At 40.3% G+C, this 17,220-nt stretch overlaps 3 protein-coding genes across 5 annotated transcripts; all 3 read left to right on the forward strand.

Moving 5' to 3' along the window:
• Positions 1-3,375: 3,375 nt before the first annotated feature.
• LOC147524574 (uncharacterized) lies at positions 3,376-11,262 on the forward strand. Of its 3 annotated transcripts, none has more exons than XM_086603817.1 (2): positions 3,376-3,579; positions 4,723-11,262. In XM_086603817.1, exon 2 carries the CDS (start codon positions 9,092-9,094, stop codon positions 10,607-10,609), a length of 1,518 nt encoding a protein of 505 aa, XP_086459943.1. In that variant the 5' UTR covers positions 3,376-3,579; positions 4,723-9,091; the 3' UTR covers positions 10,610-11,262. The 3 variants fall into 3 exon arrangements, with proteins under 3 accessions (XP_086459943.1, XP_086459946.1, XP_086459949.1); XM_086603820.1 differs by having other exon boundaries at positions 4,742-11,262; XM_086603823.1 differs by having other exon boundaries at positions 4,777-11,262.
• IKU1 (VQ motif-containing protein) lies at positions 3,577-5,033 on the forward strand. The gene has a single exon (XM_086603830.1). It carries the CDS (start codon positions 3,656-3,658, stop codon positions 4,583-4,585), a length of 930 nt encoding a protein of 309 aa, XP_086459956.1. The 5' UTR covers positions 3,577-3,655; the 3' UTR covers positions 4,586-5,033.
• Positions 11,263-12,259: 997 nt separating the features above from the next.
• On the forward strand, positions 12,260-13,279 carry LOC147524576 (uncharacterized). The gene has a single exon (XM_086575322.1). It carries the CDS (start codon positions 12,260-12,262, stop codon positions 13,277-13,279), a length of 1,020 nt encoding a protein of 339 aa, XP_086431448.1.
• The last annotated feature ends 3,941 nt before the right edge of the window (positions 13,280-17,220 follow it).

Here is a 17,220-nt window from a genome sequence, read left to right on the forward strand (position 1 = left end):
CAGGGCCGGTTAGGGCTTGATTAGGGCTTGGTTAAGGTCGGGCCTATGTTTTAGAATCTTAGCCCTAGCCCTGCCCTAGAAGGCATTAGGGCCGGCCCGGCCCGGCCCTAAACTCTGTGAGGGCTTTAGTTGTGAGGGCTTTATAGGGCTTAGGGTCGGGTCGGTCAGGGCCGGGTTAGGGTCGTTAGGGCCAAATTCCCACCCCTAGCATCAATCACTTGTTTTTAAAACTGACCATACTTATACTAATACCAAATCACTAACAGTACGTAAGACCACAAAAGAAACGTTTTAATATAACACGAACTTCTCTCTGCAAATTATCACTAACACTTTATTACAGTCACCCATTGTCACCAAGTACTACGTTTTTCTGAAAAAGACTCGTTAATTGTTGGCCATATGTGTGCCATAAAGCCATGACTGGAAATGAAATTCTCAAAGACTCCCATTCTGAGTCATATGCTATCAATCAAGAAGAAGAAGAAGTGAAACTGGTTCGTACCACTTTAAAAAAAACAAAAAATGAAAAATTGAGAAACTTACATGTGACTTGCGAGAGTACCGAGCACGCAAGGAAAAAAGTGTTTTTTTTTTTTGTTAAATGAAGTTGTAGAGAGAGAGAGAACGAAGAGAACCAAAAGGTTTTCAATGGTTTTCTAATCCCACAAAACACGGTCTTCGAGTCTCCCAATTGTGGTTTAAGTACGGAGAAACGAAGAGTTTTTTTGTTTAATTTTAGAATTAATGATTTAATTAATTTATGCTGCCATCGTGGCACTCGTCCCAACCGTCGATTTATCCACCCTTAGATTGAATCTCAAAGCGATTGTTTTGTTAAGTTGATGGATCATTCTCCATATATAAAACCCGACTCTTAGAAGGATGTCCTTAAACGGACTCAACCTAAATATTGAAAAAATCGCGAAATATATTCTCACAAAATCTAGTGCTCGGTCCCCAAAACCCCAAAACTCTCACTCGTAATTTCTCTTTCTCTATCTTATTCCTCTCTCCTATTCTCCCTCCAAACAATACATGACTCTCTTTCCCTCTCTCCCTCCCTCATGGAACTCTCTTTCTCTCCTGGTTTCTCATCTTATAGCAAGCCTAAACAAAAAAGAGAGGCAAAACACAAGCTTTGCAAATATTTGGTTACATGCGAGTTTTTTTTAGCAATATCTATTATACATTGCATCTTCGAAAAAACCAATTGTTAGTGCTTGTTCGTGCTTGCATTTCATGGTTACATATATTTGTTCATAATCTAAATCTTCACTTGTTAGAGATGTGTTCCTACTTGCTATGATTTAGACTTCTTATCTAATAGTGACTTAATGTTTTCAATTATCCATTTCTAAGCACATCATATACCTTAAACTATGCTAAAAACAAATCATTTCCAAGATTTGAAATGCATGTTATTTGTAATAGCTTTGCATCACTTTTAAATTCATAAATTTACTATGGGTAATTGCTTTTTGCAACATTATTTAATGCAAATTTGCACAGAAGACAACTTAAATCACGCACTTGAAGTTGCTAAAAGCATAAAAAAGAAATAAAATATAAACTAAATATGTAAATTAGAAAGCAAGGTCAGCACTTATTTTGCAGGTGATCGAATAATTTTGATAAGTACAATTTTTGCAGGTGTCAAAGAAATGTTGGCTTGCTTTAAATGAAAGAGAGAAAAAATTAATGGGAGAGACAACAGTCGAAGAAATGGAAATGAAGAGATTGAACAACTAAAAGTGTAATTTGAAAAACACATGTGGCTAGAACAACTCATAGTGACTCAAATAAATATGGAGTTGGAAAAAAAAAAAAATAGAGGGGTCAGTAGATGAGTTGAACATTAGAGAAGACATGGATAATGGAATTTTGTCTAATGATATGGTCAAGAAAGAGAAACAAAGTTTATTGTCTAAGACAACATGTAGACAAAGTTTATTCGGGCTCAAAAAGTAAAAAGTAAAAAGTAAAAAGTAAAAAGCCCGAGGGACAGAGAGAAAGTTGATTCAATTCATTTTTTTGGCAACAATTATTTTTCCTGAGTAACTTAATTATTTATGCACATTGACGAAGAGGAAATCATGGATATTTTGGATAAAAGGTCACTTTTGTCCTTTCAACAGTAAAAAGCCACAATTATTGTGGATAAACGAAATGACTATCCAGAAAAGAGTATTTCCTTTGTATAGTAGAATAGAAAATTCAAAATTTAGATTAAATGGTAAAAAAAATATGATTAATAAATTAAATTAGAGCCATGTCTTTTGTAAATGTCTATTTTTATCCCGGAGAATTAACATGACATCACACTGAGGGTATTTATAACTTAACTCTGATTTAGATGAAGAAAGGAGATGGTTTTGGTTGATGAAAGTGGCTACTATTCATGAATAAGAAGATGTCTACGTATCTAGCACTGTATGAGTGAGACTAGAATCAAGTCAACGTAGTTCTGAGTTTACTTTTATAAAGATCGTAAGCAAGCAATTGGTAGAACACGTGTAGTGATATGGACATATGTGCTGCTAGGATGAGCAATACGTCCTCACTAGTTGCACGTGTGTGGTGGCCCTGAGCACTAGACCATTTGAGCTGACATAGAGGGAGAGTTCGGTTAAGGATGTAATGATGGTGAGAGTGTGGCTAAGGTTGTAATGATGGTACTAATTTGAGCATTATGGCGGGTAAAAGCTCGTTGCTAATGATAAAGAGTGACAGATAATGATGCCAAGAGACGAAGTCGAGTGACGAGTCATCAATACTGATCTGATATCGATTAAGTCGTTGATACTTTGACGAATGTGTTGGTCATTGAGTCTGACGAGTGTGCGAATGTTTAGAGTCGAGCCAGTGGAATCGTTGTATATAGACTGCGTGCACATCACGTGTTTGCTTGATAGTACGGCGCAAGTTTCTCTTTTCAATCCCTACTATAACAAGGACGATAATATTGGTATCCACTACAAATAAAGCCGATCTAGTGAACGTGTAGGATACTGTGTAACACTAGAAAGAAAATGATGGATGCTCAATACACTAGGACATTTATATCGGTCTTGACAAGGATTGGTGACCATCTCTATGGTTCCGGATTCGCTCTGTTCAATCCACAATACGGAATGTCGACCTCCAGACTTATATCAGAATTCTGTAGAAAATTTCAGTCAATTCCGAATTCCCGGACTAGGACTGTGGTGGGTACCAAGCTTGCTGGGAGACACTGCCCCATGTGAAACTCGCTAAACAGCTGGACTAAAGGACGCCTACGTGGCTGCACGCGTAACGTAAGCATCCCGTAATATTCCAGTACTACTAGACTACTAGTCTCTTTATTCATCTTATTATTAAGTCAGCCGTTACCAAAATTTGAGCTTGACATCTGCGCACTAATATTAGACCCCATCAGTTTTTTTTTGTCCACACTCCACACCAAACAAAAGAAAAAAAAAAGTCAATCCCCTTTCTCTCTCTCTCATCTCGAACACCAGGTCCTAGGGTTTCTGATTAAATCAATACGAAACTAATTTCAATCTCTTTCAGTTAAGAAAGCTGATAGTATACGAGGTATGGTCTTCTTCTGTTTCAGTTTAGTGATGTTGAGTTGATTTGTTGGAGGTAGATTTGGTTTTTTCTTGTTAAGATGAATAGGAATAATAATAATAATAATGATCATTTGGGAGTGAACAAGATTGGTAAGAATATTAGAAAGAGTCCATTACATCAACCCAATTATTCCAACAATAATAATAGTAATAATAATAATAATAAGCAGCAACCACCACAGCCTCATGTTTATAATATAAGCAAGAATGATTTCCGAAACATTGTTCAGCAGTTAACTGGTTCGCCATCCCATAGTAGTAATAATAATACTCCACCACCGCGACCTCCACATAATGCACCTAAGCCACCTAGTATGCGTTTACAAAGGATTCGTCCACCTCCTTTGTCGCCCATTGCTCGACCACAACATCATAATGCACATCCGGCACTTGCTCCTCCTCCGAATCATTTTAATAATGGTTTCGTTAGACCTCCTCCTCAAATGGTTCAACAACCGCAGTATCCGCCTCATGGGGATGCGGGTTGGAATACTACGGCAGAGTCACCTATCTCGGCTTACATGCGTTATCTTCAGAACTCGATGAATGGTGGTCCTAGTCCTAGGCCAATTCAAGGTCAAATTCCATACCAACATCCTCCTCAAGGTCACGGACAGCCACCCCCACCAGTACAGGGTTTACTTCCTACACCTTCTGCGTCTGCTGCTTTTCCTTCTCCACGCGGTGGTAATGGTCCTCCACTTTTGCCGTCTCCAACTTCACAGTTTTTGTTGCCATCTCCAAGTGCTTACATGAATTTATTGTCTCCTCGGTCACCTTATCCACCACTTTCTCCTGGGTTTCAGTTCCCCCCACCTTTAACTCCTGGCTTCTTTTCTCCCTTTTCTCATCAGTCTGGGATTTTGGGTCCTGGGCCACATCCTCCGCCATCTCCAGGCATGATGTTCCCACCATCACCATCAGGTTTTTTCCCCGTCTTAAGTCCTAGATGGAGGGACCAACAATAGTAGCTGACACCACCCTTTTCATGTCCATCTCTTTACGTGTACTTTGTGAAACTGTAAAGTGTACCAGTATAAGAGGTCCTTCTCTTCTTTTTCCCTTTTTTTTTATCACCCCCTTGTTACGGCCTGTGTTAAAATAGGAAAATGTAGCTGTTGCAGTCTTTCATGGATCTTTTGGAATGGGTTGTTCACAGAAGTACTGGTCTTGTCAAACTGGTCGTGGGGCTTTGATAAACAAGAAAGGAGTAGGATCACGCTGATTGAATAGAAGACATCATGTAACTCTGTAAGTTAGCCCTATGTCTGTTTGGAAGTCTTAAATTCTTTTTCAATTGCCCGACTTGCCAAGGAGCTCTCGAAGCTTTTTAAGCTTCATGTAACATGTACAATGGTATATTAGTTATATTGTTTCTACGTATCCAATTTTTAATCTGAAAGCAGATTTTAATTCTATTCTCATGTAAATTTTGAATAGTATTTCTTTTATGTTGGGAAATGCAATTGAGTTTCAAAGTGCAAAGTTTGTTTAGCTGTTTTTAGCCTCATTTATATGTATAAGATACTTTCTTCTGAAGTAATAAAATTTAACTATTTTATCTTGTTTTCTATTTATACTCTTACAAGTAGCAAGCATTGGTAGGCAGAACGACTAGACTAAATCTAAGTTCTAGATTTTACAAAGTCATCTGAATACTTATGTACCAAGTTTATAGTATCCTCAGACAGGATTACGAAAGTATGAATTATTCTCACGCCGTGCCTAAACTAGCCATTTTTTCAGCCATCTGGTTTGTTTCTCTGAAAACATGGCTAGCGTTGAAGTCTCTGAAGGCACTAATTAGGATTTTAATCTCTGGGAGAACACCTTTTGACTCTCCATATGGGTAGTAGTTCATTGGTCACTATATTGAATGGGCTGCAGTGAATTTTCTGCAGTTCAAGTCTTCCAGAAAATGTAAGTCCTTTTGCAATGGCCCTGAGCTCAAGGTACAGGAATGATCTATTCTCAAACCTATGCTCAATGCCATATACTACCCCTTGATTCAATAGCTAGCTGATTCTGTTTTGAGACCTCCATCTGTGTTTAGTGAGTATCATCCTGCCATTGTACGTCAACAAGTGGCATCTTGTGATAATATTTTTACCATTTCCCCCTGAAAACTGAATCTGTTAGGTGCAATCTGCATAAGCAGCTATCTTTTGTTTCTGTTGGTCCATTTGCAATTCTAGTCGTTACATCTCTCGCACTACCAAAATCCCTTTGTAAAAGGGAGGTGGATTTTAGATTGTCTCATAGCCAACGAGATTTTCGACTCTAAGCTCAAAGAAGGGAGTGGGTGTGGTGGTGTGTGGTGGTGAAAGTGGACATGATGAAAGTTTGTGATCATCTCTCGTGGAGGTTTCTCGATTATTTGATTGAAAGAATGGGTTTTGGAAGTAAATGGAGAAGTTGGATTTGGGTGTGCATCTCAAATGCTTGCTTCTCGATTCTTATAAATGGGTATCCCAAAGGCTTTTTCAAAAGCACAAGGGGAGATTGACAGGGAGATCCTCTTTCTCCATTTTTCTTTATTATGGTGACTAAGGTTCTTAGTAGGATGAAATGTTATGCTGGTTGATGAAGTGGTTTTTGAAAAGGTTGCACCAAGAGAAAATGCTTTGGCAATTTAACATTTACCGTCCGCATGTCACCAAGTCTTTTTTGGTGACCCAGGTGGATAAGGTGAATGCACTTTAGACTTTGTTACTTTGGTTCAAATGGTTTCCAGGTATTGAAATCCAAAGTGTATGGAGTAGGAGATGTGGAGGATTTGGATCAAATTACTCATGTTTTGGGTGGTGAGTTGGATTATTTTCCATCTACTTATTTAGGATTACCATTGCGGACTAAAAGTAAGTCAAGGGCAATATGGATCAAAGTACTTGAGAGGGTTTCTTGTAAGTTAGCAAGATAGAAGGGAAAACTCTTATCTAAAGGAGGAGGTTATCCTTGCTCAATACAATCATAAGCCAAATTCCTAACTGTTTCCTCTCTCTTTTTCTAATACCAAATGGTGTACCTAAGAAACTTTAGAAGGTGTTTACTATTTAGAAGGTTTATAGTGAGGAGAAAAGGAAAATACATTGGGTAAGATGGGAGAGACTTTGTCTTGCCAAGGAGGAAAGGCGTTTGGGATGCAAATATTTAGAAGCCATAAACAAGGCACTTTTGTCAAATTGGTTGTGGAGGTATGGGGAAGAGAAAGAACATGTGGAAACCAAAAATACCACGGTGTCCTTTTGGTGCTACTTTATGGAGAGGCATAACTGTGGATGGGATCGATTTAAGAAGTGTAAGATTTCCACCGGGAAGAGGAGCTACTATTTTCTTTTGGCATGATGTATGGATAGGGGAGAGACCACTTAGGGATCAATTCCCTACTATATACAAGCTAGCAACCAACAAGAAGAATGCAAGAGTGGTGGATGTTATGAGTAGAGGGGAAAATGGAGTGCTTGAAATTTGGTGTTGAGGAGAAATTTGAATAACCGGGAGGTCAATGTGCATGCTTATGTTTTGGAATGTATTTACCAAGACGAGGTGGTGCATTGGGTGGAAGATAGAGTGTGGAAATAGAACAAGGACAACACTTATTCGGTGTACTCATTTTATGGTGTACTAGCAAAGAGGAAAACACAATAGAAGTTAGGGGCCAATGAAGTCATGGTGAATTTTCCGTACAAAAAGATTTGGGTGCGCTCAATTCCATTTAAAGTGGCACTTTTCACTTGCGTCGCCTATCTTAGGTGTATCCAAACCATTGGTAAACTTAATGCAAAAGGGATGGAGCTCAACAATGAATGTGCACTTTGTTGGGTGGATGAGAAGGATGTGGATCATCTCTAGTTTGTTGTTTGATGGACAAGTTGGGAATTGTTTTACTCAACATTCAAGAAATCGTGGACGTTACCGGAAAATATAAGGGAGGCCCCTAGTTGGAGACATTAATTTAGCCTGTCCCTCCTAGAGCTAAGTGGATAGCGGATCACGTACCAAAGGTAATACCCTAGTGTGGGGGGTGTGAAATGAGCGTAACTGGAGAATTTTCCAAAACAAGGAAAAGGCTACACATAAGAAGTTAAGTGGTGTGTGATTGGTCTCGGGGAGTGTCACTGCTAAAGGAATTGCAGCTTCAAGATTTTTTTGTGTAGGTGGGAGGTTATGTAATTGTATATTTCTTTTTCTTTTTCTTATTATTTTTCGAGTTGTGTGGGATCAGTGATTGACTATACTTGTTTGGTCCCCCCCCCCCTCTTCCATAGCCAGCTGATACAGTTCTCTGAGGGTTCCATCTGTGTTTAGTGAGTGTCATCGTGCCATGTAGGTGTCCCAAGTGGGCATCTTGTGATCTTCTACACTGTTTCCACCTGAAAACCGAATTAGTTAGGTGCAATCTGCTTTAGTAGCTATCTTTTGTTTCTATTGGCCCATTTGCAATTTTAGTGCTTACATCTCTAGCAAGGACTGACTATAGTTATTTGGTCACAAAAGAAAAGAAAAGAAAAGGATTAGTTATTTGGTCACAAAAGAAAAGAAAAGAAAAGAAAAGGATTAGTTATTTGGTCACAAAAAAGAAAAGGATTAGTTATTTGATTCTATAGTTTCTTTCTAGCCAAACCCTGTAGAGTGTAGCTGTGAGAGCTGCCAGTCTGTTTAAATAGGTATTTTGCTTTCAAGTTCTTGGAAATTGATTCAGATCAAGAAATGAATTTTGATGACTGTTGTTACTACACCAGGCAAGAATCTGGTTACCTTGTTTGTCTATGGGCATTGAAAGAAGAGATGGTGCATGTGCTAGTCACTAGTAATCAATCTGCTTGAACTAACTTGTTGTTTCTGACAATTTCTTATATAAAAGTTATTCCTTCTATTGCTATACCTGTATAGGTTGATACTTCGTATTTAGGGCATCTCAATAGACTGAATAGAGTTGTTAGTTGATTCTGTTGTTGACAGATAGTACACAAGTTACAATCCATAGTTGAACAGACAGCAGTTAGACACTGCTATTACCTTCCATTCCACCAATATGCCCTGCATGGGGAGTGCATTTTGGAGAACCAACCAGCGAAGGACTGAGTGTTCAGTTTAATAGAAACATTACTAACCGATAAAAAAAAAGGACTGAGTGTTTAGTAGCATGGTTGGTCGACCATAACTGGTTACTCCATAGGTTCTTATTGTTTTGTTTTCTTAAAACAGCGTATGCTGTTTTGATTGAGAAGATGAAGTGATTAACTATGGATGACGAGTCCATAGTTAATTTGCATATTGTGCAGGATAAGGAGACAGAAGGATAACTTCTAGTGATACAACTCTCACAACCAACGGCACTGCTAGTGATACAACTCTAACAGCCACAACTATTGCAGCCAAATGATTATTCATTAGTGCTCTATTGTAGAATGAGGAACTAGATTATAGACACTTGTTTACGAAAAAGTTCTAATCACAGCATTGAGGGTATAATGGAGGATTCAATCCGCATTGAGGCAAAACATTTCATCTTCCAAACTCTACGCAGTTCGTACACTTTCAGGGTTGTGGAAGAAAGTAGGAAGAGGAAAGGTGCAATAGTTTTTAAACTTGATGAGGCAATATGGATTCAAAAAGCAATTAAAGACTCATCTTTGGAAGGGTGCAGCTGGTATCAGAAAAGATTCAGAGGCAGAGTTATCACAATCAGAAAGAGGTCGAACAGATCAGGTAGATTTATTAGCATCGAAGCTTACTTTGGGAACCCAAATGACGCACAGTCTCTTGCCATTCCAGAGGGTCAAAACGGGAGGGGATGGTTGGAATTCACACGGATGTTTGCGGCAACCACAGCAGGTCGAGGATACCAGATTCCTACGCCTCAAAACCACACTGTTCAAAATACACAGTGTAACCAGAGTTTAAGGAATGAAGGTATATCCTACGCAGAAATGGTGAGAAATGGGTCGCCATCATCACAAATCAGAAACAAAGATCGGAGATGGGTATCCATTTGGGGGTTAAGTAAAAAAGAGTGGAATCCTGCAACCTTCACCAAGATCAAAGGAAGTTGTCCGGGCATTACTCTTGTTGTAGTGATATCCTCCAAAGAAGATGGTCTTTTCGCTTTAATCGACGAACCAACTGTGGAAATCCCCCGATCAATCTCTATCAGGAGCCGAGGTAAATCACTTCGTTTGTTTCTAGACACTGATCCAAAAGAGGATTTACTTCAACTGATTGGTATTAAAGGCAGCTCGGAGTCGAGAGCAGTCGGGAGCCGATCTGAGGAGGAACAGAGCACAAGACAGGCCTCTCCAGTGGCCAAGGATATTCCCGTCGAGAAAATTTCTGGTGGTGGTCAAACCCAAAACTGTTGGTCAACAGTGGGCAATGTGGAGCCTCATGATTCCAACACGCTGAGAGAGAGGATTGGCAGAAATTTGAATTGTGGTGTCAGGGAAGCAGAAGGTTGCAGAACGGATAGGCCTGCATCTGTAGGTACGAACACGCAACGTGGCAATATAGGGTCTACGGGATCAAGATATGAAGTTCTAGGAAGGCAAGATAGTCAACAGGGTCAAGAGTCTCCAGAAGTGGGCCAGTTGAGAACTCCCAATTTATTTCCTAGGTTACAAAGGATTAGGGAGGGACATAGGACTCAACATCAGGCTCCACAGGATCAAGAGTATACAGAAGTGGGCCAGTTAAGAACTCCTATTTTATTTCCTAGGATGCAAATGATGACGGAGCGACATAGGACTAAACATCTCGTGACTCCTCAATCAGTGGGACAGCAGAATATGACGGGTGGGGGTTCTGTTGTGGACCTGAACAATGTCTCAGCTAGGTACCAGTTCAATCCAGCCCACAGTCATATCTTTCCAGCCAGGCCCACAGATGCACAAGACAGTCACATTTTAGGCCCATATGCAGAAATAGGGCCCAATCCTCTGTATCTAATTCAGCTCAGGAGTCCAGCGTTGCTGGGCCTCATGATGCGGGCTTAAACATCTCAAACATACCACTTGGGCTACATGATGCGGGATTAAACAACATTAATAGATCACCCATCTATTATTTCAACCAGTGCAACCGTTCTTTACAAACTGGAAATGGTAGACAAAACGGGTCTATGGAATCACGAGATGGGCTTGGTGCTATTCTTACTTTTAACACCCATCCAGCTCCAGCTCCTCCAATAAATGGAAATGATAGCAGCAGTGATCAGCCTGACAGGGGCCACCGCCAGTCTAGTGGTTCTAGTACTCATGAACACAGGTCGTCAGCCGGTGTAGTTAATGAGAATTCTAACAGCAGAACGACAACTACTAGAGATGATTTTTTGAATTCCACTGAGGAGACTAATAGAACCGACGATGACGGGATTACAGTTGGGGATGAAACAGCAACAGTACCCATGGACCAAACAGTAGAAGTGAGGGTTGGTATGCAAACAAACGAATCTGAACATGGGTGGGGTATCATAGAAGCCTTATCATCAAGAGTTCACTCTTCCCCTCCAATCTTTGCCATCAACGAGGCTGCTGATCTCCTTCTTCGAACTTCAGAACCTCTAACTTATCCCATCTCTCTTTTGACATGTTTTAATTTTAATCTTCCAATCTTGGGGCAACTAGAGTCTAATTTTGGTTGTATGTCTACACAGGATAGCCCGTTGGGAGCATGGACCCAAACTTTGGCAGGAGACTTCTCTGAGGCCGATATAGGTGGATCATCTTGCACATCTCCGAGTGAGAGGGTCCAAATCCTCAATCCCCGGTCGAAATGTTTTGAATATGAGAAGGTCCATGGGGCGTGCTAGCACTTCTTCAACCGATATCATAATTCGAATAATACATTGAAAGATTCAAACCTGTCTGACTTGACATGGCATCCCGCTAGTCCTACTTGCGAGGTTGGGGGGTGAAAGGGGTTGTCGAGTTGGCCATTCTTGAACATAGTTTGGAGAGTCCTTTAGAAATAGAACCCATTAATGTGAGTGAAGGTGTTGGAACTTTTGAGTTAGCGAATGCCAGTTGGTTAGAGAGTCATCGTGAGGAGTTTGCGAGGTTAGCTGGTCTGTCTTTTCAAGGGCGTTGGGAAGACGCCCTTAATATCCTTAGTGATATTATGGGATCACAAAGGAGTTGTAACACACCTCTGAATAATGGTACTGATCTGGTTTTGTCTAAAGGGAGAGGAAACTTCGTCAGTTATATTCCCTAACTGCAACCGTAAATTAGCCAAGGAGGTTATGAGGTTATGAGGTTATCGTCTACCGTGAATTATGGGGAACCACCCAGTGGGAGCAGGAGTGTGAGGGGGAATAAGTTGTCTTTATGACGCCAAAGATCTTGTCTTGGAATGTTAGAGGATTAGGTGATATGGATAAAAGAACTCTTGTCAAGGATTTTATACGTCAGTCTGGGGCTTCGATTGTTACTCTACAAGAGACTAAACTGGAAGTGATAGATAATAACGTGATTCAAGATATTTGGGGCAGGAATAATTTGGGGTGGGTTGCCACTCCAGCTTTAGGTACCTGAGGTGGGGTATGTGTGATTTGGGACAAAAATGTGATTGCGGTAGAAGATTCCCTTATCGGGGCATACTCTGCTACCATTTTGTATTATGAGATTGGAAGCCTTGATAAATGGATGTTTTCAAGAGTATATGGTCCATCTAATAAGAGCGATCTCAAGGATCTCTTGGAAGAGTTAGATAACGTTCGAGCTTACTCTGTGTTGGCTTCGTGGTGTCTTGCAGGGGATTTTAATATGATAAGGTTTTCTAAGGAGAAGAGTGGTGGATGCGCCATTAACTCGGGTATGAGGAGATTTTCTGACTTTGTTAATCGGCACGATTTGGTGGATCTGCCGTTTGTTGGGGGTAATTTTACTTGGTCAGACCACAAGGTGGACCCTATACTTGTTCCTCTTGACAGGTTTCTCATTGATACTGGATGGGAGGATAAGGCCCCGAACTTGATCCAAACCATACACTCTGCTCCTATTTCTGACCATCGGCCCATCACTTTGGAGTGTAGAAAATCTTCTAAGCGACCCTCTCCTTTTCGTTTCGAGTTAATGTGGCTGCTTGAACCGTCTTTTGAAGAGTTGGTGAAAACTTGGTGGGGTGAAGGAGTGTTTGAAGGACGGCCTAGTTTCATTGTCGCAAAAAAATTGAAGTTTGTTAAATCTAAAATCAAAGTGTGGAGCAAGGAAGTCTTTGGGAGTGTGGAGACACAAAAAAAGAACTCCCTTCAAGAACTTAAGGATTTGGACACCGTGGAGGAGGAGCGGAACCTAACAGAAGCCGAAAGGGATAGGAGGGAGGTGGTTAAAAGAGAGTTAGAGAGAGTGATCTTGATGGAAGAGATTGCTTGGAAGCAAAGATCAAGGGATAAGGACATCCAAGAAGGAGACCAGAATACGAAGTATTTCCACAGCCTCGCTAATGTTAGGAGAAGAGTTAATTCGATTTCCAAGTTGAACATAGGGGGTTCTCTGGTTGATGATGAAGAGGTAATCCGTAATGAGACTGTGAATTTTTATACAAAATTGTACAAAGAGCCTATGAGATACAGACCTCAACTTGACAATCTCGAAGTTAATCAAATTTCGGTGGAAGATAAGGAGTGTTTGGAGCAACCGCTTCAGGAGGAGGAGATTTTTTGAGCTCTGAATTCGATGGATGGAGACCGTGCTCCAGGCCCTGATGGGTTTCCTGTTGAATTTTTTAAAAAGTTTTGGACTACCATTAAAAGAGATTTTTTGGAGATGGTGAGAGATTTCCAAATGAACTGTTTTTTGGAGCATAGTTTGAACCATACTTTTCTCACTCTTATTCCTAAGGTGCATGGGGCGATGGAAATGGGGATTTCGTGCCTATTAGTCTTGTGGGAACTGCTTATAAAATTATCTCCAAGGCTCTTTCTTTGAGGTTAAAAAAGGTTCTTGACTCGGTTATCTCGCAGGAACAAGGAGCGTTTATTTTCGATAGACAAATCCTAGACGGTGTTCTAATTGCTAATGAAGCCATTGATGATAGGATTCGTTCTAGGACGCCTGGGATTGTTTGTAAGGTGGACATCTCCAAAGCCTATGATAATGTGAGTTGGTCCTTTTTAGATTATATGTTCAGGCGGATGGGTTTTGGAGAGGTTTGGAGAAGTTGGGTCCGTAAGTGCATTTTGTCTGCGTCTTTTTCCGTCTTAGTGAATGGGTCTCCCGCGGGGTGGTTTAAAAGTTCTAGGGGTTTAAGACAGGGTGATCCTTTATCTCCTTTCCTTTTTCTCATTGTGGTGGAAGCTTTGAGTCGGATTATTCGAAGAGCCAATGAGTGGGGTGTTTTATCGGGGTTTTCCGTGGGGAGACACAATATTAAGATCACCCACTTACAATTTGCAGATAACACTATCATCTTTTTAGGCAATGAGGAGAATCAAGTTAGATACCTTAGAGGTCTTCTTGCTTGTTTTGAGGCGGTATCAGGCTTGAGGATCAACATTGCTAAGAGCACGGTGTATTGTGTAGGAGGGAGTAATAGTGCAGTTCAGCTTGCTAGTGTCTTGGGGTGCTCTCCTGGTGTTCTTCCGGCGTCTTACTTAGGTCTTCCTTTGGGCGCTGCGAATAGGTGTGTTTCTATTTGGGACCCGGTGATAGAGAGATATGAGCGCAAGTTGGCTTCTTGGAGAGGTCGTTACCTCTCGAAAGGGGGTAGAGTGGTCCTCATTAAGAGTTCCTTGTCTAGTCTACCCGTTTATTTCATGTCGCTCTTTCGAGCACCAGTGAGTGTCACTAAGCGGTTGGATAAGATTTCGAGAGATTTTTTATGGAGAAATTCCGAGGAGGCACATCACTACCATCTCGTTAGTTGGAATAGGGTGTGTACTTCTAAGGATCAAGGTGGCATTGGTATAAAGAAGACCCAGTTTATGAATCGTGCCCTTTTGAGTAAGTGGTTGTGGAGGTTCGGTATTGAGAGTGAGAGATTGTGGAGGAGAATTATTGTCTCCAGGTATGGGTTGAGTCCTTTTGGGTGGGAGAGCCGTGATGTGACGATTCCCTATGGGTGTGGAGTGTGGAAAGGGATTATGAAAGAAGTGGAGGACTATAGGAAAAATATTTCCTATAGAGTCAACAAAGGGGATAGAGTCAGATTTTGGGAGGATGTTTGGAATGGGGATAGAGCCTTGAATAGGGATTTTGGGAACTTCTATGCCATGTCAAACAGGAAGAATCAGCCGGTTAGGGGTTTCATTGTTATGATAGATGGTACTGCCTCATGGAACATTGATCTCATTACACGCTCAATGACCGGGAGATTGACGATTTGGCTACTTTGATGGCGAGATTAGGGTCTCCACCTAATATCACTCTCAAGATGATCAACGTGTTTGGGCCCATGATGCCAAAGGTATTTTTTTTCTTGTTAGATCTTGGTATTCAACCCTCCTTGCTGCCTCACCTAACCAACCGGATATCCTATCACACCTTGTTTTTCCTTGGTGTTTCATTTGGAGGGCTAAAATTCCGTCTAGGGTTTCTTTCTGCACTTGGTGTTCGGTTTTGGGTAAAATTTTAACCATTGACAATCTTCGGAAAAGGAAAATGATTATTGTTAATTTCTGCCCTTTTTGCTATGATTCGGGAGAATCCGTTGCTCATACTCTTATCCTTTGTCCTTTTTCTTATGCCATTTGGAACTATTTGATTCAATCTGGGTCAATCTCTTGGGTGTGTCCTCGATCTGCTTGTGATCTTTTGATGATGTGGTCTAGTCTTTGGTCTCCCACCCGTACTAAGAGAAAGTTGTGGAGTATCATTCCCTTTGCGATACTATGGGGTATATGGTTGGAAAGAAACCGGAGACATTTCGAGGATAGAAGCCTTGACGTTGCACATTTGATTCTTCACATCAAAGGATTGCTTTTCCTTTGGTGTAAGCGGTGGAAGGAGTTCAAGGAGATACCATTCGGGTCCTTTGCTTTTTCTTGGGAGGATATCATTCGAGATGTCTAATCACTGTTGTATTTCTGCGTTTCCTTGTTGTCTTTTATTTTATTTTACGGTTCTTAGTAGGATATCTCATCCTATTTTGTAATTATCTTTTATATAGTTTATATATATATTAATCGTTTACCTCTTCAAAAAAAAAAAAAAAAAGATTTGATTATGATCTATAGAGCTGTGACTGACGTGTTAGGGGGTAACCCAGAACTTCCATTTCTGGATAATAAGTTCTGGGATGTTCCCTTCCACATTGCAGATGTGGCGGAGTATTAGCTCCAATACCAGCTCAAAAAGTATTGTTGTTTGATGAGGTGATTTTGCGCCAATTGATATTTAAAATTAGAACCTGCTGCTCCCTGAAATATAAGTTTGGTAATATCAGATTTATTCCACACTCAGGTCTTTAATACCCAACCCTCCGTCACCTGTTGTCGGCTGATTCTATGAGCTTTCCCTTGTGCGTTCCTGACCAAAGACTGAAAGATTGTGCAAATTTTGTTATTCTACTTGACAATTTCCTTCGGCAATAAGATTACTTTGCTAGAACGTACTTGTTTACTAGTCACTGCAGAATATTATCAATTGATATTTACTAGTCACTTGACAAAACTCTAGCTGTCCATGAAGTATCAGAGGAGCTGTGAACGATGTCCCTTTAGTCCCTAGAAAAAATGAACCCAGTGGCTTGTCCTTTGACCATGATATAATGCAAATTCATGAGATCATGTGCAACAACCAGCAAGCACCAAACCTCATCTTTTTAGCATTTTAGTTGAATGCACCACTTTTTAGGTAAGTATCTAGTCAGTGGATTTGTGATCGTGTGCAATGGGTGACGAGGATTGTTTTTGCAACTTACTTTAAGTGTTTGGATTCACTGTTCACCTTCAAGTACACTTTCGGCTTTCGGCTGTAGTTACAAACGTATTTGAATCCAATCTGCGAGTGCCTAACTGAATTCGAAATAGTAAATAATACTAACATCATGCACGTTCTACACACGTATTCACAATGCAGACGTGAAATCACAAATTTATAATTGGCAAATAACATACATCAACTAAAACTATCCACACACACCTAAAAAAAATCCAATGCTGAGCTGCTCAGTTCATGCAAAATTAGTACATTTATTTTTTTTATCATTCAGATTCTGAAAGAAATATAGAGTACATGGAAGGACAACAAGAAAACAAATCTTTCCCCTAACATAGAGCTGTTCAAAAACTTTATTCCACAATAGCCATCAGATAGGTATATTCCTTTGTCTGCACGCTCCTTGATTCTCTTCTCAACCTCAGGTCTAAAATGTTTGATAAGACATTGCACCGGCCAAGTAGCAACACGTCTCATGCTCAAATGGTGTGCTCTTCAATTTGCTTAGTAACTTCTTCAAGCATGTCAATCTCCTCCAGTTTTGCATTCTCGACCTTCAATCTTTAAACTTCAATTCCTCAAAAAAACACTAAACAATCTTTAAACTTCAATTCCTCAAAAAAACACTAAACGAAAGTAGAAAAACAACAAAAAAGAATGCTCTGAATACATAATACAAAACAACACAACAACAACATCGTTCAATAGTTTAGATGTGAAATCATGAA

The sequence above is a fragment of the Coptis chinensis genome, chromosome 1 (assembly GCF_015680905.1).
Source record: "Coptis chinensis isolate HL-2020 chromosome 1, ASM1568090v1, whole genome shotgun sequence".
NCBI classification, from domain to species: domain Eukaryota; kingdom Viridiplantae; phylum Streptophyta; class Magnoliopsida; order Ranunculales; family Ranunculaceae; genus Coptis; species Coptis chinensis.

Coding starts and splice junctions, on each gene's coding strand:
- IKU1 (XM_086603830.1), top strand. CDS start 3,656: ATGAATAGGAATAATAATAATAATAATGATCATTTGGGAGTGAACAAG.
- LOC147524576 (XM_086575322.1), top strand. CDS start 12,260: ATGTTTTCAAGAGTATATGGTCCATCTAATAAGAGCGATCTCAAGGAT.
- LOC147524574 (XM_086603817.1), top strand. CDS start 9,092: ATGGAGGATTCAATCCGCATTGAGGCAAAACATTTCATCTTCCAAACT.